The following is a 26068-nucleotide window of genomic DNA, read 5'->3' as shown; positions in this document are numbered from 1 at the left end:
CAACAAAGACCCAATGCAGCCATAAATAAATAAATAAATAAATAAATTTATTTTAAAAAAATGAGACCACACATAAACTGTTCACAAATGACCAAGTTTAGCATTGTCCCTTGCACATAGATGGTGATCAATAAGGATCAACGCGTTCATCAGCAGGTTGCCATGGGACCAACTGTCAAGCTGGTTGGCCCAAGTGAGTTGCTTCATAGGGAGGCTGGGCAGGGGCAGAAGAGAAAAGACAAGGAACATCCAGTACCTTGACAGTGCCATCTGGGAATTGGTAGGTCAGAATATAGCCATCGATCTGAGCAGAGGGGGGTGTCCAGGTCAATACCCCACCAGACTGTGTTACAGCAGACGGATGAAGGTTTTGGGGAGGGTCAATGTCTGTATATAAAACACCAAGTAGTTATTATTACTAAGGTAATGAGAAAAGGTAATTTTTGAGGTGTTGGCTTATGTTTTCTCCCTACATATCCTCTCATTTTTCTTCCTCCCATCAAGCAGGTAGCAGGCTCCATTCTTCCTTGCCACAAGGCCTTTAGGATCTGTGTTTCTAAAAGTATAAACCCATCGAGGACAAGAGGATTGAGGAGCAGGGAGTTGGGTGAGTCCCAGAGGGAGTGAACCTGGGCTCCCACTTCCCCAGGAGATCTCCAGAGAGCAGTGGGTATGAGCAATCTCGATCAGCAGACAGATTCCCTGAGATGGCAGCACTCCCAAAGTGGCAAGGAAGGATGAGGGAAGGCAGATCTAGAAGGTCCCTGCACACAGACACCAGAGGCACTCAGCAAACAGCTACCCAGAAGGATGACCGAAATACTGGATGGGACTCCCTGGCCTTGGAAAACCACCGAAGACCTTACAGACAGCCCTGGGGAAGGAGCGTGACCCTAAATTTCCTGAGATTTCCAACTAACAATCAGAATGGGAGCTTATGATGGAAATTAAGTTGGTATAGAAATATAAAGTTTGGGGAATTCCCTGGCAGTCCAGTGGTTAGAACTCCACGCTTCCACAGCAGGGGTCCCAGGTTTGATCCCTGGTCAGGGAACTAAGATCCCACAAGCCCCATGGTGGCATAGCCAAAAAAGAAAAAAGAAATATAAAGTTCTATGTCTTATATAACTAAGTATGCAGTCTAAGATGCATACCCTGTACAGAATGGGGAAGCAGGGGAGGTGCTTGTATAAAGGAGGAGAGAAAGGAAGAAAGGGTAGTAGAGATGTAGGAAAAGCAGAGATTTCTTCTGGTTCCTATGCACTTTCCCATTCAAACACCAGAGGGAAAGTGTGGGTGCGTGTGTGCACTGTAGACCAGGAAAACTAAATCTCAGCAAAAATTCTAGTCAACACCACAATAATTGGTCAGACAACTCATTTTTTTAACCAAACAAGATATGAATGGAAATTTCCATTTTGAAAAATCATTATAATAGGAGGTGATTTTAATTTAGAAGTTTCCAAAAAAGATGTCTCCAAGCTATTTTCTACCCAGTAGCATTTCAGCCGAGAACTGAATTGCAGTATTTTAATAGAAATCAGGCAGCTGTTGCTTTGAATTAGGATGTTTTGACAAATTTTGAGTTTCTGTAACATCAGCTTAGTGTGACTTTCTAAAACATAATATCTGGTATGGATTTTCTTCCATCCATCACACGGAAAAACTGAATTTCCTGCTTTCAAAATCAAAGCAAAACCTTAACTATTTAAATATCTCAGGTTGGCTTCTGCCACCTCTTTGACTGCCCACCCATCCCTGGGTTATGAACTTCAGATGTCGTCTTAGTTATTTCCACATTTCTACAAAGTAGAAAGAGGAAATATTTTTGTCTTTAAAAATGGGGAAAGTGAAGCAAAGAGAAGATAAAGAAGGAAGAGTGGAAGGAAGGAATAAAGGAAAGAAGAAGAGACAGGAAGACAGAGAGAGAGGGGAAGGAGGAAGGGAGGGAAGGGTAGGGGAGAAGGAAGGAGGAAGGTGCTGGTTGCCTCGGGAGAGCAGCACTGGGTTGTGGAAAAGAGTTTTTCTTTCTACATACCTTTGTTTAGTTTGAAAAATTTTACTATAAGCATGTATTACTTCTTTGATTAAAAACTTCTGTTCATCGCAACTAACAAAAATAATAAAGGAATCAAGGCACCTCTAATGCCAGTGGCCACGCATGGCGTACTCGGCCACACAGGGGACTGCCCAGGCCTTGCCCAGACTGTCTAAAGAGGCCCACGGACGTCAGGGTGGGCTCAGTGATCCCGTCAGGTCCCTCTGAGGCCTGATCGCCGTGATGCTCGGCGACACCCAGGGCCTCATCACGCAGAGAAAAGACAAGCAGTCCAGGCCCCTTTGGTCGCCAACTGTAGTTAGGGGAAGAAGACGCTCCACCACTGCCACCAGTCTGGAGATGGAAGCAGAAGAGGCTCCTTGCCTCCCTCCTCCCTAAACTGAGGCCCAGCCGGGTTCTCACAGCCAGGGCAGAGAGCCTGGGAGCTGGCCTGGGTGAGGGGGGTAGGAAGGGAGGCTACCTTTTGCACAGCCATCTTGAAGAATCACACAGTCTTACTTTCACACCACTTCTTCTACACTCTTTCATCTTCATCTGAACTGTCCTGTCAACATACATTACTTTAAAAAGGTGAAAAGGGAAGCACTTTGAAGAATGCCCACAGGTGAAACACTGTGTTCCCGGCTCCCCTCCCCAGCCGAAGTGGAGGAAGACTGTTTCCTGATAGGTATGAAGAGTTTGATGTCCCCGTCGTCCCTGACAGTACCTGTCGGGGCCATGGTGTCGGCCTTCCTGCTCTCCCGGTCCCCCTTCTGGGCCCACACGTGGACCGTGTACTCCACGCCCGGCCTCAGGCCCGTCAGGATGGTACTGCTCTCCTCCTTGCCCACCGGAACCTCCCCGGAGTCTCCGTCAGCAGAGGTGTAGCGCACCAGGTACCTGTCAATCACGGCCTGCACCGGGTCCCAGGAGATGGTGGCCGTGTTCTCTGTCACCTGGTCGGTCGCCAGGTTTTTGGGGCTGTCAATGTCTGAAAGGAAAAATGCTGATCAATATGCACTATTTATAGGCCACAGAGTGCAGAAGCTCACAGCCATTTTTCTTGGGGTGACACCCTTTCAGGTTTTGTGGTTTTTCCATCTTGCATGCTCTAACTGCATCATGGACATATGTCTTCTCTCCCCAGAAAGACTTTGACTCCTCAAGGAGAAAGCACAGTAGACCAAAATCTAAGCATCTCTACTATTACCTCTACCAAGAGTTTAGCAAAACAAATTTCTTTTTTCGTTTAATAAGCATATGTCAAAATGCCCACTATATGTAAGGCATGGGACCAGGCAGTGTGCAGGGTCCAGTTCAAGAAGACATGGTCTCTGCTCACAAGCAGCTAATACTGATAATTTTGTTTCTAGCATCATGTCAACGAAGACCTCCCATTTCATACAAGAAGATTCTACCAGCCAGATGCAAATGTAAGCTCCCAGAGGAAGAGGGCTGTATTCTACTCCCTCGGGGTTCCTACTGCCTAGTAAGGAAGAGGGCCCATGGAAAATGCTCAATATATGTTATTAAACGACTCAGCAAACTTAAAATCGAGTTTTAATATCCTTTAGCATATATAGATTCACTTGTAATGCTGGTTTGCTGGCTAAATCATGGTACAGAAATATAATCATACATCTCCTTCACAATAAAATGAGAATATAACCTAGAAATTATACCTGAAAATAACACAATATTGTAAATCAACTATACTTCGATTAAAAAAAAGAGCATAACATAGAAATTACCCTTATCCTCCAAACTAGAATTATCATATGATTCATTTACAGTAAATAAACCACATACAACTACTCACTCTGGTGGATATAAAGTCTACTTTTTTGAAGTTGAATTTTGAACATATTATGATTAACATGAATGACATTTCATTTCATTTCCTGTTTCCAATCACAAACTCAACAGGAGACCCTCAGTACTGAACAAAAGATTCACACACTCAGAGGAACAGTGGCTGGACATACCATGCAGTCATGGCAGGCGTGTAGCTTGGAGACTGCCAGGTGGACCTGACTTGTAAAGAAACCAATTAAAGGGAAATAAGAGATGGCCTGTAGTCTATTATGAAGGAACGCCATCATGCTCTTCAATAAATCATCAACTCTGCCAGTGTGAGTTCAGGAAAGCAAAACATGACCAGCCATAGGCTTAACAGGACAGGGCTTACATTCCCGAAGAAAGATGTTCCATTACCTGTCAGGGCCATGGTGTCGGCCTTCCTGCTCTCCCGGTCCCCCTTCTGGGCCCACACGTGGACCGTGTACTCCACGCCTGGCCTCAGGCCCGTCAGGACGGTGCTGCTCTGCTCCTTCCCCACCGGAAACTCCCCGGAGTCTCCGTCAGCAGAGGTGTAGCGCACCAGGTACTTGTAGATGACGGCCTGCACAGGATCCCAGGAGACGGTAGCCGTGTTCTCCGTCACCTGGTCGGTCACCAGGTTTTGGGGGCTGTCAATTTCTTTTTAAAAAGAAAAGGCTGAATTTTAGAGCCAAGCGGGGACATCCCACCACCCCATCATCATTCACGTTATCTTTATTAACAATACAGTTCCATTGAAAACATTTTCCAGGGAAACAATCCACTGGATACTAAAACTGGAAGGAATTAGATCTTCTCCACATGTATCAACATGAAAACTTTCTGTCCTTCTAGTTCCCACGAAAATAAAAATCTCCTGAGCAACAAGATAAGCCACCCAAATGGCGATTGAAACAACCTCTTTTGTTATCTCCATGGTATCTAGCTATTTTGTTTCACAGAATTTGAGAGCTGAGAAGTTACATCTTTCAAGCTTCTTCTCTTGTATAAAAGGGGAGGAGAAGGGAGACCCAGCGAAATGAAAAGACTCCGAGATCCAACTGTTTTCTTGTGTTAAAACCTAGACCTGTTCCCTCTGAATTTTGAGCCCTCCCACCTTCTCAAGAACTTTGTTCCCTTTCATCTACCCTCTCTTACCTGCATCATCAGTCTCTCCTCCTCTACCATTATTCCCAGACAAACAAGCTCTAGATCTCTCATCCCCCTGCTCCCCATAACTGACAGACTTCTCAGGAGAACCCTCTGCATATCTCAGTTTCACTCCTCACCTCCCATTCACTCCTCAGCTCAATGAAGTTTGGCATTTTCTACAGCACACCACTACAACTGCTAGTCTAGGTCACCAACAACTTGATGTTGCCAAATCCTATGGACACTTGCCATCCTCACGTTGCTCGACCTTTGAGCAGCATTTGTCAGAGCTGGGCCACTCCCTCTGTCTTGAAACACTCTCGGCTCTTGGCTTTCATGACTACACACTCCCCTGGGTTTCTCCTAACCCCTAACTCCCCCTCTTCAGTCTCCTTCATCAGCAACCTGAAAATGTCAGGGTGCTCAAGGTTTCCTCTCTTCCTCTCTCTCTACAGGTGATCTCACCCATGTCCACAGCTTTCAATACCAGCCAGATGCTCACAGCTCCCCAATCTGTATCAACTCTGAGCCCTTGACTTGTATCTACAACAGCATATCCACCACAGTGCCTAGCATGTATTAGACACTCAATAAATATTTGTGGAATCAATAAATAAGTCACTCAATTAACCAAGGAATCTCATGAGTATCTCAGGCTCAAATATCTAGAAGTCTTAACGTACCTCCTCAAACCTATTTATCACTCAGAAGATGATGCCCCAATCTTCCATGTTACTCAAGTCAGAAACGCAGGTCATACTTGGCCCCTCACTTTCTTCCTGTCCCACACCTCATCCATCAACAAATACTGTCATTTACGCCTCCAAAATATGTGCCCAGATATCCCCTTTTCTCATCCCTACCGCCATCACACTTGTCCAAATCATCACCGCCTCTCCTCCGACTTTATTAAACTTCCCCCTCCTACCCTTATCATCTCTTCCATTTATTCTCCTCACTCTGGCGTGAATAACTGTTTAACAATGAATATCGCATCATGCCACTCTTCTTCTGATAAATGTAGCACGCTCCCTCTTTGAAGCACCGTGTGGTCTTGTATGATCTGACCCTTCCTCCTTCCCCCATCGTCTCATGCCACTTTCTCTCCCATCCTCTATGCTCCAGCGACACCAGCCTCCTTTCAGTTCTTCAACCATCTCATGCTGTTCCAGCTCAGGGCCATCACACATATTCTTCCCTCTGCCCAAAATGGCTACTTTTCCCCAATACACATTCTCCCCTTCCTCTGCAAGCACACTGTCCAACAGACCTCTCTGCAACGATGGGAACAGTCCATAATCTGCACTGCCCAATCCAGTAGCAATCAGTCACATGTGGCTACTGACAGTTGGAAATGTGGCTAGTATGACTGAGGAAATAATTTTTAAATTTTTGTTAATTAATTAAAATTTAAAGAGCCACATGTAGCTAGTGGCCACTGTGTTGGGTGGGATAGTAGAACAGAACTGTAAGCCGGGCACACGGCCCTCCAGCTAAAGACTTCATTTCCCAGCCCCCCTTGTACTGAGGTCTGGCACTGTGTCTTGGATCTGGCCAGCGGAATGTGAGAAGTGATGTGTGCGGTGCAGTCATGCTCTTCCCTTTCCATTACCCCTTTCCACTGGCTGGAGTGAGGATAGGTGATGCCCATGTAGATGCAGGCAACTCCCTAGGAATGGCTGAGCAACAGTACAGAAGGAGCACAGGTCTCCTGTACCACGGAGCTCCCCTATCAGCCTTGGTCCCTTACACTCTGACCATTCCACAAGAGAGAAATAAATCTTCTTTCTTCTTTAAGCCGCTGTTATTTGGGTGTTTCTGTCGATGTGTATCTTAACTATTACTCCCCCATTCCATCCTTGCCCTGTTATTCTCTACACCTACACCACGTTTATCTTGTTCACAGAACTTATTATACTTATAAATGTGTTTGCTTGTTGATTGTCTTTCCCACTGGACTTCAAGAGAGTAGGAAGCATATTTATTTTGTTCACTGCTGTAGCCCAGGCCTGGCACTTAGAAATGTTCATTAAAATTTAGCTACATCTTGAAATGAACACAGAGCTCCAGCTGCCAAGGGTAACACTTGTTCCTTTAAACTAAGCACCATATATTAAGTAAAAAATAAAATAAAATAGATTGCCGCAAAAAAGTACTTTAACCCAGTGTTTTTAAGAATTTTATATTGGCTTTACCTTATTCCCTATGATTTCCTATAACTGATTAAAAACACAGGCTTTGGAAAACAGTTTTAAGATATTCATGGAACTGCTCAGTACTGAGCCCATTACTGTGCTTTGTTCTTTCTTTAGGTGAACAGAGTTTTTTTTACAGCAAACTCTCCTAAAATAGTCCACAGTCCTTGAGGTCATGGGCCACAAAAGCAGCAGTGCCATAATTCAACAGTAGTAGATCAGCCTACAGTAAAAACCCTAGTTTGTTTTTCTCTTCTCTCCTGTTACCTGTTGGGGCCTTGGTGTCGGCCTTCCTGCTCTCCCGGTCCCCCTTCTGGGCCCACACGTGGACCGTGTACTCCACGCCTGGCCTCAGGCCCGTCAGGACGGTGCTGCTCTGCTCCTTCCCCACCAGGACCTCCCCGGAGTCTCCGTCAGCAGAGGTGTAGCGCACCAGGTACTTGTCGATGACGGCCTGCACCGGGTCCCAGGAGACGGTGGCCGTGTTCTCCGTCACCCGGTCGGTCACCAGGTTTTGGGGGCTGTCAATTTCTTTAAGAAAATGTTTGGGAAAACCTAAGCTTTGAAGCCATGTAAAAGATACCCACCACCCCATCACTGTGATTTTTATCTCCTAGAGCCCTTCTGGCACAAGGCAATGGTATTCCCATCCAGAGGGCTTGGTGGGAGTCAAGGAAGAAAGTAACCCTTGGTTCTCCATCTCAAAGGACTGCTCATTATAAACTTGACATGCTTTCTTGGCTTTCAGCTCCCTAAAATGTGGCAGGAACAGTGTCTTCTTAGCAACATTATGGCACATCAAAACAATCAATTAAACATCTGCCATGACTTCAGGGTATCTAATTTATCATTTTATCAGCGGCTACTTCCCAAGCAATCATTCTGAAAGTATTATCACGAGCATTGCAATGACCAGAGCCTATCAGTGTCTTTGCTGAGTCTGCTAAAAACACGGCCACTGCACAACTTTACTTCTGTCTTCTGGTTGGTTGAGTGGTTCCCCATTGGCAGCTGTCACTGTCAGGGAAGAGCAGCACTTGAGGTCACCACTAGAACTCAGTCTTTTTTGATCTTTAAGATTCTCTTTGCAAAGTCTCTCAACTCAAGCCGCATCTTTTGGCACCATGTGCACCCAAATTCACACCCTCAAAATTCAATTCTAATTGACCATCTTTTTCTTATTACCTGTTGGAGCCGTGGTGTCGGCCTTCCTGCTCTCCCGGTCCCCCTTCTGGGCCCACACGTGGACCGTGTACTCCACGCCCGGCCTCAGGCCCGTCAGGACGGTGCTGCTCTGCTCCTTCCCCACTGGAACCTCCCCAGAGTCTCCGTCAGCAGAGGTGTAGCGCACCAGGTACCTGTCAATCACGGCCTGCACCGGGTCCCAGGAGATGGTGGCCGTGTTCTCTGTCACCTGGTCGGTCGCCAGGTTTTTGGGGCTGTCAATGTCTGAAAGAAAAAATGCTGATCAATATGCACTATTTATAGGCCACAGAGTGCAGAAGCTCACAGCCATTTTTCTTGGGGTGACACCCTTTCAGGTTTTGTGGTTTTTCCATCTTGCATGCTCTAACTGCATCATGGACATATGTCTTCTCTCCCCAGAAAGACTTTGACTCCTCAAGGAGAAAGCACAGTAGACCAAAATCTAAGCATCTCTACTATTACCTCTACCAAGAGTTTAGCAAAACAAATTTCTTTTTTCGTTTAATAAGCATATGTCAAAAAACGCCCACTATATGTAAGGCATAGGACCAGGCAGTGTGCAGGGTCCAGTTCAAGAAGACATGGTCTCTGCTCACAAGCAGCTAATACTGATAATTTTGTTTCTAGCATCATGTCAACGAAGACCTCCCATTTCATACAAGAAGATTCTACCAGCCAGATGCAAATGTAAGCTCCCAGAGGAAGAGGGCTGTATTCTACTCCCTCGGGGTTCCCACTGCCTAGTAAGGAAGAGGGCCCATGGAAAATGCTCAATATATGTTATTAAACGACTCAGCAAAATTAAAATTGAGTTTTAATATCCTTTAGCATATATAGATTCACTTGTAATGCTGGTTTGCTGGCTAAATCATGGTACAGAAATATAATCATACATCTCCTTCACAATAAAATGAGAATATAACCTAGAAATTATACCTGAAAATAACACAATATTGTAAATTAACTATACTTCAATTAAAAAAAAGAGCATAACATAGAAATTACCCTTATCCTCCAAACTAGAATTATCAAATGATTCATTTACAGTAAATAAAACACATACAACTACTCACTCTGGTGGATATAAAGTCTACTTTTTTGAAGTTGAATTTTGAACATATTATGATTAACATGAATGACATTTCATTTCATTTCCTGTTTCCAATCACAAACTCAACAGGAGACCCTCAATACTGAACAAAAGATTCACACACTCAGAGGAACAGTGGCTGGACATACCATGCAGTCATGGCAGGTGTGTAGCTTGGAGACTGCCAGGTGGACCTGACTTGTAAAGAAACCAATTAAAGGGAAATAAGAGATGGCTTGTAGTCTATTATGAAGGAACGCCATCATGCTCTTCAATAAATCATCAACTCTGCCAGTGTGAGTTCAGGAAAGCAAAACATGACCAGCCATAGGCTTAACAGGACAGGGCTTACATTCCCGAAGAAAGATGTTCCATTACCTGTCAGGGCCATGGTGTCGGCCTTCCTGCTCTCCCGGTCCCCCTTCTGGGCCCACACGTGGACCGTGTACTCCACGCCTGGCCTCAGGCCCGTCAGGACGGTGCTGCTCTGCTCCTTCCCCACCAGGACCTCCCCGGAGTCTCCGTCAGCAGAGGTGTAGCGCACCAGGTACTTGTCGATGACGGCCTGCACCGGGTCCCAGGAGACGGTGGCCGTGTTCTCCGTCACCCGGTCGGTCACCAGGTTTTGGGGGCTGTCAATTTCTTTAAGAAAATGTTTGGGAAAACCTAAGCTTTGAAGCCATGTAAAAGATACCCACCACCCCATCACTGTGATTTTTATCTCCTAGAGCCCTTCTGGCACAAGGCAATGGTATTCCCATCCAGAGGGCTTGGTGGGAGTCAAGGAAGAAAGTAACCCTTGGTTCTCCATCTCAAAGGACTGCTCATTATAAACTTGACATGCTTTCTTGGCTTTCAGCTCCCTAAAATGTGGCAGGAACAGTGTCTTCTTAGCAACATTATGGCACATCAAAACAATCAATTAAACATCTGCCATGACTTCAGGGTATCTAATTTATCATTTTATCAGCGGCTACTTCCCAAGCAATCATTCTGAAAGTATTATCACGAGCATTGCAATGACCAGAGCCTATCAGTGTCTTTGCTGAGTCTGCTAAAAACACGGCCACTGCACAACTTTACTTCTGTCTTCTGGTTGGTTGAGTGGTTCCCCATTGGCAGCTGTCACTGTCAGGGAAGAGCAGCACTTGAGGTCACCACTAGAACTCAGTCTTTTTTGATCTTTAAGATTCTCTTTGCAAAGTCTCTCAACTCAAGCCGCATCTTTTGGCACCATGTGCACCCAAATTCACACCCTCAAAATTCAATTCTAATTGACCATCTTTTTCTTATTACCTGTTGGAGCCGTGGTGTCGGCCTTCCTGCTCTCCCGGTCCCCCTTCTGGGCCCACATGTGGACCGTGTACTCCACGCCCGGCCTCAGGCCCATCAGGACGGTGCTGCTCTGCTCCTTCCCCACCGGAACCTCCCCAGAGTCTCCGTCAGCAGAGGTGTAGCGCACCAGGTACCTGTCAATCACGGCCTGCACCGGGTCCCAGGAGATGGTGGCCGTGTTCTCTGTCACCTGGTCGGTCACCAGGTTTTGGGGGCTGTCAATGTCTGAAAGGAAAAGTGCACTATTAATAAGCACCAAAGAGTGAGACGATGTCTCTTGGGTGAGGTAGCCTCCGTTCTAATGGTTTTCCCATCTCCTTTGTGGGTTTTCAGTTGTTTCATGGACATAGATCTCACCACAGCTGGACTCTTGGATCCTCAAGGAGGCAGCACAGGACAGCAGAATGAGCACTAGATCAGAGTCACAAGAGCTACATTCCAGTCCCAGCCTGAGACGCAGAGTGGAGGTGCAGGAGCAGCCTTGGGCTGGGGACAGGGAACTAGGCCCAGCTCTGCCATCAGCCAGCGGTGGCCCTGACAACTCTGCTGCCTCTGGCTGGGTCTCCATTCCTCATTTGTAAAATGTGGGCCTTGCCAAACAGATTTTAAGGTACCGTAATATTCCATGAATATTCCACAAATCTGACTCCATGACATCATCAGCTAACTTTGTGAATTGTAGAAATCATTCACTTCTCTGTATCTGAGGTTTCTCAACTGTAAAATGGGCATATTGATTCCTGCTCTACCCGTCTCAGCAAAGTCCTCTGAGTACCAACTAAATGAGGAATATAATTCTCATTCCTTGCTGGTAGGAACGTAAAATAGTGCCACCGCTCTGGAAACAATTTGGCAGCTCCCCAAAAAGTTAAACATAGAATTACCATATGACCCAGGAATACCACTCCGAAGTATATAGCCAAAAGAATTGAAAACATATGTCCATACAAAAATTTGTACACAAAAACTCGTAGCATCATTATTTATAGTAGCCAAAAAGTGGAAACAACCCAAATGCTCATAAACTGACAAATGGATAAACAAAATGTATTATATCCATATAATGGAATATTATTCAGCAATCAAGTGAAACATTGACACAAGCTACAACATGGATGAACCTTGAAAATATTATGCTTAGTGAATGAAGCCAGTCACAAAAGGCCACATATTATATGAATCTATTTATATGAAATGTCCAGAATAAGGAAATCTCTAGAGACAGAAAGTAGTAGTTTCCTAAGGCTGGGGGAAGTAGGGATGGGAAAGACTGCTAATGGTATGGGGGTTGCTTTTGGGGTGATGAAAATATTCTGAATTAGACAGTGGTGATGGTTGCACTACTCTGCACATACTAAAAACCACTGAATTACACACTTTAAAAGGGTGGATTTTATAGTATGTAAATTATAACTCAATAAGTCTATTCTTAAAAAATGAGGAAACAGAGATGAAAGAACTTTAAAAAGTAGGAACCGTTACTGTATAAAAATGCAAGCTTAGGATCCTCAGAACGGAGCACACAGCACTCAAAAGAGGATTTATCCACTAAGAAAGGAATAACACTTCCCTGTTCCAAAGAGATTAGAGCAAAAGCCATTTCCTGAAAGTACTTAGCTCACAGATCCTAACATGTGGTTTCTTTTTATTTCTTCCCTTCCAAGAAGAAATATTTAATGATTGATCACAAAGGAAATACACAGTTGGAGGAACAGTGGGTGGATAAAACCAATCACCATTTACCTTCACAAGATCAAAGTACGAGGCCAAATATGAGCTCTTCATTATGATATAATGTGTAAAAACGGAGTGAGGGTTGGTGTGTGGTTTGACAGAAGTCTACCATCCTGCTCTTCCATAAATCATCAATTCTGCCAGTTTTAGAACAGAAAAACAAAACTTGACCTGCCATAGACAGTATGACAGGGCTTACATTCCCGAAGAAAGATCCTCCATTACCTGTCAGGGCCGTGGTGTCGGCCTTCCTGCTCTCCCGGTCCCCCTTCTGGGCCCACACGTGGACCGTGTACTCCACGCCTGGCCTCAGGCCCGTCAGGACGGTGCTGCTCTGCTCCTTCCCCACCAGGACCTCCCCGGAGTCTCCGTCAGCAGAGGTGTAGCGCACCAGGTACTTGTCGATGACGGCCTGCACTGGGTCCCAGGAGACAGTGGCCGTGTTCTCTGTCACCTGGTCGGTCACCAGGTTTTTGGGGCTGTCAATTTCTTTAAGAAAATGTTTGGGAAAACCTAAGCTTTGAAGCCATGTAAAAGATACCCACCACCCCATCACTGCGATTTTTATCTCCTAGAGCCCTCCTAACACAAGGCAATGGTATTCCCATCCAGAGGGCCTGGTGGGAGTCGAGGAAGAAAGTAACCCCTGGTTCTCCATCTCAAAGGACTGCTCATTATAAACTTGACATGCTTTCCTGGCTTTCAGCTCCCTAAAATGTGGGAGGAACAATGTCTTCTTAGCAACATTATGGCACATCAAAACAATCAATTAAACATCTGCCATGACTTCAGGGTATCTAATTTATCATTTTATCAGGGGTTACTTCCCAAGCAATCATTCTGAAAGTATTATCACGAGCATTGCAATGACCAGAGCCTATCAGTGTCTTTGCTGGGTCTGCTAAAAACACAGCCACTGCACAACTTTACTTCTGTCTTCTGGTTGGTTGAGTGGTTCCATGGGCAGCTGTCATTGTCAGGGAAGAAGAGCAGCACTTGAGATCACCACTAGAACTCACTGTCTTTTTTGGTCTTTAAGATTCTCTTTGCAAAGTCTCTCAACTCAAGCCGCATCTTTTGGCACCATGTGCACCCAAATTCACACCCTCAAAATTCAATTCTAATTGACCATCTTTTTCTTATTACCTGTCGGGGCCGTGGTGTCGGCCTTCCTGCTCTCCCGGTCCCCCTTCTGGGCCCACACGTGGACCGTGTACTCCACGCCCGGCCTCAGGCCCGTCAGGACGGTGCTGCTCTCCTCCTTCCCCACCGGAACCTCCCCGAAGTCTCCGTCAGCAGAGGTGTAGCGCACCAGGTACCTGTCAATCACGGCCTGCACTGGGTCCCAGGAGATGGTGGCCGTGTTCTCTGTCACTTGGTCGGTCACCAGGTTTTGGGGGCTGTCAATGTCTGAAAGGAAAATGAGGATCAATAAACACTATTACTAGAGTGAGATCTTGTGGCCATGCTGTTTGGGCTGCGGCAGCTTCCTTTTCTTAGAATGTTCCTATCTCACATGTCAGTTTTCAGTTGTTTCATGGATGTAGACCTCTTTCTACATCTGGACTTGTGGGTTTTCAAGGAGGCAGAACAGGACAGCAGAGTGAGCAGTAGGGCCCAGAGTCGGAAGAGCTGTGGCCCTGGACAACTCTGCTGCCTCTGGCTGGGCTTCAGCTTCTTGATCTGTCAATCTGGACTTCCGGTTGGATGGACTCCAAGGTCCCTTCGAGAACTAATGTTCCATGCATGCCTCTCATTTCATAAATTACTAACTTGTTTTGTGAACTTGGGCAAGGCACTTCACTTCTCCGCATTCGTAACATTGAGTTGTTAATAGTTATTGTACGTATCTCTCTGAGTAGTTCTGAAAACCAAGACAAAAAATGTCATGTAGAAAGGGGCCTTGAGGGCTTCCCTGGTGGTGCAGTGGTTAAGAATCCGCCTGCCAATGCAGGGAACACGGGTTCGAGCCCTGGTCCGGGAAGATCCCACATGCCGTGGAGCAACTAAGCCCGGGCGCCACAACTACTGAGCCCGCCTGCCACAACTACTGAAGCCTGCGCACCTAGAGCCTGTGCTCCACAACAAGAGAAGCCACCGCAATGAGAAGCCTGCGCACTGCAACGAAGAGTAGCCCCTGCTCGCCGCAACTAGAGAAAGCCCACGCGCAGCAATGAAGACCCAACGCAGCCAAAGATAAATAAATAAACAAATAAATAAGAAGAAAAGGTCCTTGAAAATATTAAAGTATCACAGTGCTTATAGGGAAAAAAAGCAGGCGGAGATAATATTAGTGTATACCTTGTAGAGATGGGTATTATGTGAGTTAATAACATGCCCCTTAGGACAGTTCCTGGTACAGAGTGGATGTCCAATGACCATACGCTATTTTAAATGATACCAGTTTGTTGATATTTTATGAATGTACAGGATTATGTTCCTCCATACTACACACAGGGAAGGTGTTCGAATATGTATTCACCAAGAAAATAATAGCGTTTCTTTGTTCCACATACGGGCATATCTCATTTTATTGTGCTTCTCTTTATTATGCATCAAAGATATTGCACTTTTTACAAATTGAGAGTTTGTGGCAACCCTGCATCCAGCAAGTCTACTGGCATCATTCTGCATGTGCCAATAGCATTTGCTCACTTTGTGTCTCTGTGTCACATTTTGGTAATTCTCATAATATTTCAAACTTTTTCATTATTATTTTATTTGCTATGATAATCTGTGATCACTGATCTTTGATGTTACTACAATTTGCTGAAGGCTTACATGATGATTAACAGTTTTTAGCAATAAAATATTTTTAAATTAAGCTATATACTTTTTTAGACATAACACTATGGCACACTTAATAGATACAGTGCAATGTAAACACCACTTTTATATGCACTGGGAAACAAAAAAATTCATGTGACTTTCTATATTGTGATGTTCACTTTATTGTGGTCGTCTGGAACCGAACTCACAACATCTCTGAGGTATGCCTATAGCTCATTTCAAAAGCCATTACCCTAAGGTCCTGTCACATATATGCAACGGTATGTTCAAGTGGGACTATTCTTATCTTGGTTTAGGCTGTGACCCCCAAGAAAATTGGTATTTACTTTCCAACCTGAGGGCCCACAGCCAAGGCAGGACCAACAAGTTTTGTGGCCTTTGATTGACCAACCAACTCCAGACTACGACAGAGGCTGGAGAGTACAAACAGGTGGGACTTAAAAGAGTGGATTTCTTTGGAGAGAGTTACACCGTGAGTCCCATGGGTGACAGCCAAGCCTCGAATAAGCAGTTGCAATGGGATCCCTTACGGAGCTGCTTATGTATACTCCAGAGCAAAAGCTCTCAACCAGGGGTGATCAGCAATGTCTGAAGATATTTTTGGTTCTTTCAGTTCAGTGTGGAATGGGGAGGCTCATGGCATCAAATGGGTAGAGGTCAGGGATGTTGCTAAACATCCTACAATGCACAAGACAGACCCCTGCAACAAAGAATCATCAACAGTGCCAAGGCTGAGAAACCCTGCCCAAAGCTTGGGGAACACCGTGGGCTGGTGTCTGACACGTGCCTAAAATATCTGAGAGGTGAGAAAATAGCTGGTTGTGCTGCTGCAGAGCAACAAGAGGCTGCAGCATTGCAACAGACCCATACATCTGGTTGCACGGACAAAGGATGCATGTGTGTCCCCCATGGACCAGATGTGGGCCAAAGAAAGGAGAGCCCACCTGGGACTGTTTTAGAAGCTGTCCAAGAGGATCACCCAGAGGGGTGAGGTGGGGTCACCTCACCCCTCACCAGAGAAGGGCACTGGAGGGCACCCCCAGATGTATGGGCAGAGGGGAGTAGGAGACCAGTAGGAGACATGCATGTATCTACAGAATCACTACAGTGAAAGAGGACAGATGAGGTGTCTCTGAAGAACACAAGGAAGTGTTCCATGAAGGGAAAGTTAGTTTTAACCCTTGTTAGGCCCCATGACAGACCCAAGCCAGCCGTGACTATTACTGTCAAGCAAGATCCCTCACCTCTCCTCCTCCCGACACCCCTTACCTCCCACGTACCAAACATAAACGCGCCAGGAACTCGAGTTTGCACTCTGGAAGGACAGTGCTTAAAGAATGGACTGGAAATACAAGAGAAGCCGAGCATGCCCCCTTCAACGGCAGGCAGTTAGCCCACAAAAGGCCCAAGCTGATGGAGAGGAGCAGGTTTAAAGTTACATAAAGTACGTACAATTGCATGGACGTAGACATCTTAATTACTAAAATGATACATATTGGAGGCTAGAAGTGACTAGACATTTGCTTAGTTTGAGCTAATAAAACGTTATTATTTCTGCGTAAAACGCTCATCCAAAGAGCAGAAACAAAAATAAGCACCACAGAAAGGCTTTATTTATTTATTTATTTATTTAACATCTTTATTGGAGTACAATTGCTTTACAATGGTGTGTTAGTTCCTGCTGTATAGCAAATTGAATCAGCTATACATATACATATATCCCCATATCTCTTCCCTCTTGCATCTCCCTCCCACCCTCCCTTTCCCATCCCTCTAGGTGGACACAAAGCACCGAGCTGATCTCCCTGTGCTATTCGGCTGCTTCCCACTAGCTATCGGTTTTACATTTGGTAGTGTATATATATATCAATGCCACTCTCTCACTTCGTCCCAGTTTACCCTTCCCCCTCCCCGTGTCCTCAAGTCCATTCTCTGTGTCTGCGTCTTTATTCCTGTCCTGCCCCTAGGTTCTTCAGAACCTTTTTTTTTTTTAGATTTCATATATATGTGTTAGCATATGGTATTTGTTTTTCTCTTTCTGACTTACTTCATTCCGTATGACAGTCTCTAGATCCATCCACCTCACTACAAATAACTCAATTTTGTTTCTTTTTACGGCTGAGTAATATTCCATTGTATATATGTACCACTTCTTCTTTATCCATTCATCTGTCAATGGACACTTAGGTTGCTTCCATGTCTTGGCTATTGTAAATAGAGCTGCAATGAACACTGTGGTACATGACTCTTTTTGAATCATGGTTTTCTCAGGGTATATGCCTAGTAGTGGGATTCCTGAGTCGTATGGTAGTTCTATTTTTAGTTTTTTAAGGAACCTCTATACTGTTCTCCATAGTGGCTGTATCAATTTACATTCCCACCAACTGTGCAAGAAGGTTCCCTTTTCTCCACACCCTCACCAGCATTTATTGTTTGTAGATTTTTGATGATGGCCATTCTGACCAGTGTGAGATGACACCTCATTGTACTACTGATTTGCATTTCTCTAATGATTAGTGATGTTGAGCATCTTTTCATGTGTTTATTGGCAATCTGTATATCTTCTTTGGAGAAATGTCTATTTAGGTCTTCTGCCCATTTTTGAATTCGGTTGTTTGTTTTTTTGATTTGAGCTGCATGAGCTGCTTGTATATTTTGGAGATTAATCCTTTGTCCATTGCTTCGTTTGCAAATATTTTCTTCCATTCTGAAGGTTGTCTTTTCGTCTTATGGTTTCCTTTGCTGTGCAAAAGCTTTTAAGTTTCATTAGGTCCCATTTGTTTTTGTTTTTATTTCCATTTCTCTAGGAGGTGGGTCCAAAAGGATCTTGCTGTGATTTATGTCATAGAGTGTTCTGCCTATGTTTTCCTCTAAGAGTTTGATAGTGTCTGGCCTTACATTTCGGTCTTTAATCCATTTTGAGTTTAGTTTTGTGTATGGTGTTGGGGAATGTTCTAATTTCATTCTTTTCCATGTAGCTGTCCAGTTTTCCCAGCACCACTTATTGAAGAGGCTGTCTTTTCTCCATTGTATATGCTTGCCTCCTTTATCAAAGATAAGGTGACCATATGTGTGTGGGTTTTTCTCTGGGCTTTCTATCCTGTTCCATTGATCTGTATTTCTGTTTTTGTGCCAGTACCATACTGTCTTGATTACTGTAGCTTTGTAGTATAGTCTGAAGTCAGGGAGTCTGATTCCTCCAGCTCCGTTTTTCTTTCTCAAGATTGCTTTGGCTAGTCAGGGTCTTTTGTGTTTTCATATATATTTTGAAATTTTTTGTTCTAGTTCTGTGAAAAATGCCATTGGTAGTTTGATAGGGATTGCATTGAATCTGTAGGTTGCTTTGGGTAGTAGAGTCATTTTCACAATGTTTATTCTTCCAATCCAAGAACATGGTATATCTCTCCATCTGTTGGTATCATCTTTAATTTCTTTCATCAGTGTCTTATAGTTTTCTTTTGTCTCCTTAGGTAGGTTTATTCCTAGGTATTTTATTCTTTTTGTTGCATTGGTAAATGGGAGTGTTTCCTTAATTTCTCTTTCAGATTTTTCATCATTAGTGTATAGGAATGCAAGAGATTTCTGTGCATTAATTTTGTATCCTGCTACTTTACCAAATTCATTGATTAGCTCCAGTAGTTTTCTGGTAGCCTCTTTAGGATTCTCTATGTATAGTATCATGTCATCTGCAAACAGTGACAGCTTTACTTCTTCTTTTCCTATTTGGATTCCTTTTATTTCTTTTTCTTCTATGATTGCTGTGGCTAAAACTTCCAAAACTATGTTGAATACTAGTGGTGAGAGTGGACAACCTTGTCTTGTTCCTGATCTTAGAGGAAATGGTTTCAGTTTTTCACCATTGAAATGATGTTGGCTATGGGTTTGTCATATATGGCCTTTATTATGTTGAGGTAAGTTCCCCCTATGCCTACTTTCTGGAGGGTTTTTATCATAAATGGGTGTTGAATTTTGTCGAAAGCTTTTTCTGCATCTATTGAGATGATCATATGGCTTTTCTCCTTCAATTTGTTAATACGGTTTATCACATTGATTGATTTGCATATATTAAAGAAACCTTGCATTCCTGGGATAAACCCCACTTGATCATGGTGTATGATCCTTTTAGTGTGCTGTTGGATTCTGTTTGCTAGTATTCTATTGAGGATTTTTGCATCTATGTTCATCACTGATACTGGCCTGTAGTTTTCTTTCTTTGTGACATCTTTGTCTGGTTTTGGTATCAGGGTGGTGGTGGCCTCATAGAATGAGTTTGGGAGTGTTCCTCCCTCTGCTATATTTTGGAAGAGTTTGACAAGGATAGGTGTTTGTTAGCTCTTCTCTAAATATTTCATAGAATTTACCTGTGAAGCCATCTGGTCCTGGGTTTTTGTTTGTTGGAAGATTTTTAATCACAGTCTCAATTTCAGTGCTTGTGATTGGTCTGTTTATATTTTCTATTTCTTCCTGGTTCAGTCTTGAAAGGTTGTGCTTTTCTAAGAATTTGTCCATTTCTTCCAGGTTGTCCATTTCCCCTTTTATGGCTGTGTTTCCTTATTTATTTTCTGCTTGGGTGATCTATCCATTGGTGTAAGTGGGGTGTTAAAGTCCTCTACTATTATTGTGTTACTGTCGATTCCCCTCTTATTAGCATTTGCCTTAGGTATTGAGGTGCTCCTATGTTGGGTGCATAAATATTTACAATTGTTATATCGTCTTCTTGGATTGATCCCTTGATCATTACGTAGTGTCCTTCTTTGTCTCTTGGAATAGTCTTTACTTTAAAGTCTATTTTGTCTGATATGAGAATTGCTACTCCAGCTTTCTCCTGATTTCCATTTGCATGGAATATCTTTTCCCATCCCCTCACTTTCAGCCTGTATGTGTCCCTAGGTCTGAAGTGGGTTTTTGGTAGACAGCATATATATGGGTCTTGTTTTTGCATCCATTCAGCCCATCTATGTCTTTTGGTTGGAGCATTTAATCCATTTACATTTAAGGTAATTATCGATATCTGTGTTCCTATTACCATTTTCTTAATTGTTTTGGGTTTGTTATTGTAGGTCTTTCACAGAAAGGCTTTAAACCGGTGAGGAGCAAAGAAAATTTGGTTTTGGATCAACCATCCCTCAGCATGATAGTTACTTGTGCTTTCTTCATATTTATTCTTTATGAAGGTGAAGCCTTTAGGCATTAATAACAAAGCAGGTGCACAGGCAGAGAACAAAGGACAATGAGCAATAATGTCAATGTTTAAAGACCAAACTTTGGTCTTTAACCAAACAGGACAAGCTATGCATTCTAAGAGAAGCCATTCAATGGAAGAAAGGGGTACACAATTTACTATGCAAGGATACCAGCCTGCTCATCCTTGAGCCTCCCTTTCAGCCAAGGTCAGAGAAGGAAAACCAACCTAGACGGACATCAGCTTAGCAGTGACACAGTGATGATGCATGATCCATTACCTGTCGGGGCCTTGGTGTCGGCCTCCCTGCTCTCCTGGTCCCCCTTCTGGGCCCACACGTGGACCGTGTACTCCACGCCCGGCCTCAGGCCCGTCAGGACGGTGCTGCTCTGCTCCTTCCCCACCGGAACCTCCCCGGAGTCTCCGTCAGCAGAGGTGTAGCGCACCAGGTACCTGTCAATCACGGCCTGCACTGGGTCCCAGGAGACGGTGACCGTGTTCTCTGTCACCCCGTTGGTCACCAGGTTTTGGGGGCTGTCAATTTCTTTAAGAAAGATGAAAGAGTGTATCATTTGCCAACTCTGTAATTCGTGAAAGGCCAGCACACAAACAACCAAAATGATGACCTCAACAAATTTCAGAGTCTGTTATATGCCAATGGTTGGGATAACTTAAGGGTTTAATTAAGCAAGCGGTCTGAAATTTCCAAGAATGAGTTATTTGCATTCAGACAAAGCCAATATTCAGTCTCAACTCTATAAACTTTTTCCACAAGTTGCCTTTGGATAAAAAGAATTCGTCTTCATATACAAATTTCTCCTCTACCCTGGGTTTACATAATACACTCTTTTTAGTTCCTGGCTCCTTGTACCTGAAAGCAATTATACTTCAATAAATCTGTGCAACCACTCTAACATTTTCTTTTGGAAGAAAAATATCCCAGAAGTAGGACCTGTCAGTTCTTTCCATATAAAACATTATGTCTGAGGCCATAGAAATGGGAGACTTTTAAAGTGAAGGTATTTGAGGTCTAGGCTGATAAAAATAATCCGACTTGTAGAATCTGTCTGGGTTTCTATGCAGTTAAACTGGCTTGAAACGTGGGCTACACTATTTCCTGGTTGCTAACTTTGGACAAACTGTATAACTTAAGTCTTGGTCTCCTCATCTCTACAAAGAAGGAACTATCAGTACCTACTTCTGGGTTATGGTGAATAGTACATGAGATATTGCATAGTAAGTGCTGAAATATGAGCTCTTTTTTATTACTAATGTCACTTGAGGTATGAAATATCACTTTCTCCTCAAAAATAAAAACTCTTAAAAAGTCAAAAAAACAAGGAATTGGGTGCAATGATTAGCATGCCTTTATGATCCTGTTTCAAAAACCACCTCCTTGAAAAACTGAGCTTTCTGTGATAGCAGCTGCATTTCAAACCTGTGCACCATCACTTGCCAGCTCGGCCAGGCCAGCTCAGTGGGGTACACAGCCAAGGGAGGACTTGCTAGAAGGAGCACAGGACACCTGACATGAAAGACACACAGACAGCTGACATGAAAGGACAAACAATTTATCCTGGGATTCTATGCTGGCTTCAACGCCCCAGCCTCATCTTCCCTACTCCACCCTCTCACAGACCTACCCACCATAAACACCACTAAAGATGACATTATTAACATAAGTGCATATTAAGACATGACAGAAAACCAACCTGTCATATTCCCACACCTTAGGTCTCTGCATATGCTGCTCTCACTGCTAACAGCCGCACATCCTTCTAGATTCCGTTCAGGGGTCACCTATTCCTATAGGCTGCCGTGACCCCTCTTACCCCCACTTTTTTTCAGGTTCCCATACTTCCAGGGTTATTTGTTTGCTCTGGAACATAACTCACTGCACTTTGTCTTTTTCACTTGTCTCCTCTACCCAGAGGATTGTGAATGCCATATGAGCACAAACTGTGCTTTTACCTTTGTACCCCCAAAGCCTAGCTCTGTGCCTGACACCCCCAGCAATACCACACCCCAGTGGCTCCCCGTGATCTGGGGTGCTTTACTTGCACCACGCCCACCTGTGAAAGGGGAAGCCTCTTCTCCATTCCAACTTCCACTGTCTTAAAAAGGCTGACCCACATGCTCTTTCTTTTCACAGCACTCAAAATCCTAGTGAATGGAGGGCCGTGTGTAATATAAACCAGGAGCTGGTAATCTAGAGCCCATGGGCCAAATCTGACCCACTGCCTATTTTTATAAATCAAGTTTTATTGGAACACAGTCATGCTAGTTCATTTCCATACTATCTATGGCTGTTTTCTCATTTCAATGGCAGAGTTGAGCCGTTGCAACAGAGACTGTATGGTCCCCAAAGCTGAAAATATTTACTATCTGGCCTTTTACAGAAGGTTTCCTGACCTCGACTTTAAACAAATCTAGGTCTCACCATCCTTACTGTTAACTTCTCCTTCCCCTGGAGGAGACAAGGCCCATCTGGCCCCAGGAGGCTATGCAACACAAAGTGCTTCAAGGCCAAATGCAGATTAACATTTCTGTGCACTGAACGTTTGTGTCCCTCCACAAAAATTTATATGTTGAAGCCCTAACCTCCAATTTGATGGTATTTAGAGGTGGAACCTTTGGGAGGTAATTAGGTTTAGAAGAGGTCATGAGGATGGGGGCCCCCACGATGGGATTAGTGCCTTCCTAAGAAGAAGAGGAGACCAGAACTTCCTCTCTCCACCATGTAAGGAAGAAGGTGGCCATCTGTAAGCCAAGAAGAGAGCTCTCACCAATAAATGAACCAACTGGCACCCAGATCATGGGACTTTCCAGGCTCCAGAACTGCTGGAAATAAATTTCTGTTATTTAAGCCACCCAGTCTATGGTATTTTGCTATAGCAGCCCAAACAGACTAAGACACATTTTAAGAAATAAGCATGACTATCATTTATGTAGCACTCTCTATGTCAGGCACTTACATGAATTAACTCATGTAACCCTCACACTAACCCAGTGATGTAGACATTCATATGCCCCATTTTACAGACAAGAATCTGAGGAACAGAGGCGAAGCAACTTGCCCCAAATCACTCAGCTAGTAAATGGTAGAGCTGAGATTAAAACTTGGACAGTCAAGCTTCTGAAACGATATTCCTAACCAATTATCAGCTTCTCTGAGAGTCTCTACACTAATTGTCCACAACAAAGGCCAATCAATAAGTGAATTGTTTTCTATGACTCCTGCCAACTGTTTGGAACCTCAAGTGGACTCCAGAATTAGGCTTCTCTGAACTCAAGGACAGTGCCAGAGGAGGTTTTAAGCAGAAGGAATGTCTGGGATACGCCCCCATGCAGACTCAGGACACCCGCAGGCCCCAGCCGAGCAGAACACAACTGGATGGAGTAAGGGAGCCCTCACAGTTTCTGAAAGCTTCAAGTCAGAATTGGTACATTTGGTAAATGTTGACTCAAGAGGGAAACCATTTCCATGGTCTGAAAGAGAGCTCCAGGTTACAGGCAACATGCCTGTACAGTCACTGCAAACTGAGATGAGCATTCAAATTCACTGTCAGCCAAATGTTTTGAGTTTTAACGTCCAAAACATGAAAATTAGACAGTGATCCTCTACTCCAAGGGAGTTGCATATGGAATTCCAACCCAAATAAGTATGACCTTCTGTATCAAATAAAAAGGATGGTCTCTTTTGCTTGAGGTTAAAAAGGAAAAAATTCATAATTATGAAATTTGAAATTGCTTTTGCAACCCCACACCCCCACACCTGCAAACAAAAAAGTTGATGCTAGGTGGGCATCAGCCTCCTGATTCAAAAATCAATCTTCTCCTTGCCATGAGGAAACCTGTTTATTCAGAGATGGGAGACAGTAAGAATGAGAGAAGACTCCCATCCTTCTGTTACCTGTGAGGGCCTTGGTGTCGGCCTTCTTGCTCTCCTGGTTGCCCCTCTCAGCCCACACGTAGACTTTGTACACCTCTCCCGGCTTCAGGCCCGTCAGGACGGTGCTGCTCTGCTCCCTGTGCACAGCTGTGTCCTTCGTCTCCCCGTCAGTGGAGATGTAGCGCACCACATACTTATCAATGACAGCCTGGACTGGGTTCCAGGAGACCATCGCTGTGTCTTCTGTCACTCGATCAGTGACCACATTGGTTGGACTATCAATTTCTTCATAAAAATATATGAGAAAGAAAAAGTAGAGAAGGCATCTGGCTGATCAAGATCACAAATGTTTCAAGATCGAGTGCATCTGGGTGAGCTGGTTCCATAGTCTATGCAATGCAAGAGGCCCTCTCCATCATCTGTGACAGGTGGACAACTGGCCTCTGCTTGAACCCTAAGCTGAGAAAGGTCTTCCTGATGGACTTCCATTTTATAATCACTGAGCACGTTAGAGAAAACTCCTCCAAGTGTGGCCACTTGAAGTATTACTCCTTCGAGTATGTCTACCCTCGGTGGGCATATAGAATACACCTAATTCCTCTTCCTGGACACCATCCAGCAAGTATTCAAGAATAATTCTCATTCTCCTTCCTAATTCTCCTTTTATCAAACAGCTTCACCTCGCTAATTTATGCACTTATAAGTTAAAAACTATTATATTATATTATATTAATTATATATATTATATTATAAACTTATATTATCAACTTCCCAACTTCCAACTTATAAAAACAATTATAGTATATCATATCATACTATATTATGTTATAAATTTATACTATCAACTTCCCAACTTCCAACTTAGAGTTTCTAGACCTGGCACTTACATCTAAACATGCTCTTGTCTTTCCCTTTTCAGAGAAAAATTCCCCAAACTCAGTTCATTCATTCAACAATTCACTGAGCATCCATCCCATGCCATGGCCATGTGATGGCACTCAGGAATCACCAATTAACAAAACAGTCAGAAATCCCTGCTCATGCAGACTTTATATTCTAGAAGCACCAACCCAGAACAAAATGCCCTCCATGTCCCAGACACTTTACCCCCCAATAACATAGCCTCATCCCACAGTCTCAGAAAAATCCCTAAGTTTTTCATACTTGTCCCAGTTACCCCAGGGGCTCTCAACCTTTGCCAACATTGGACACCTACTAAGTACCACCACCAGAGGGTCTACTTCAGCATGTCTGAAATACACCCTGATATCTCTATTTTAAAAACAAGTAAGCAAAACTCTACAGGTGATTCTGATGTACCTCAGAGGTTGAGAACCTTCACATTAAGCCACATCTCCCCCATTTTTTGCATATAATACATGTCCTGGATCCACCAATTATCCTTGTTATACTTTATCTTATGGATTCCATTTATAATTTAGTCTTTCATCCAACATGGCCACTTTCCTTTCCAGCTTCTTATCATTTGCAAACCATCTGAGTGCAGCCATCAAGGTCACTAATAAAGATGCTTGCCCTGAGAACCCTACTTACAAATAGATCGGGATCCTTTTGGGTAAAGACACACAAAAAAGTCTCTTACTGGACTTCCCTGGTGGCGCAGTGGTTAAGAATC

The 26068-nt window shown here is 43.9% G+C and overlaps 1 protein-coding gene across 1 annotated transcript in view; it reads right to left on the bottom strand.

Annotated features, from left to right (window-relative positions):
* The window catches only part of TNN (tenascin N), a 59863-nt gene that overhangs the window by 17426 nt on the left and 16369 nt on the right, over positions 1–26068 (bottom strand). The window contains exons 6-12 of the mRNA XM_068538387.1: positions 24454–24717; positions 13715–13978; positions 10796–11059; positions 8389–8652; positions 7471–7734; positions 2766–3029; positions 257–387 (exon numbers count right to left, since the gene is read on the bottom strand). Of these exons, the coding sequence (XP_068394488.1) occupies positions 257–387; positions 2766–3029; positions 7471–7734; positions 8389–8652; positions 10796–11059; positions 13715–13978; positions 24454–24717 (1715 nt within the window). The remainder of the gene's footprint in view (positions 1–256; positions 388–2765; positions 3030–7470; positions 7735–8388; positions 8653–10795; positions 11060–13714; positions 13979–24453; positions 24718–26068) is intronic.

The sequence above is a fragment of the Eschrichtius robustus genome, chromosome 3, assembly GCF_028021215.1.
Source record: "Eschrichtius robustus isolate mEscRob2 chromosome 3, mEscRob2.pri, whole genome shotgun sequence".
NCBI classification, from domain to species: Eukaryota; Metazoa; Chordata; class Mammalia; order Artiodactyla; family Eschrichtiidae; genus Eschrichtius; species Eschrichtius robustus.
Note: the sequence above shows the minus strand (reverse complement) of the source record. Positions and strands in the feature narration are given on the sequence as shown.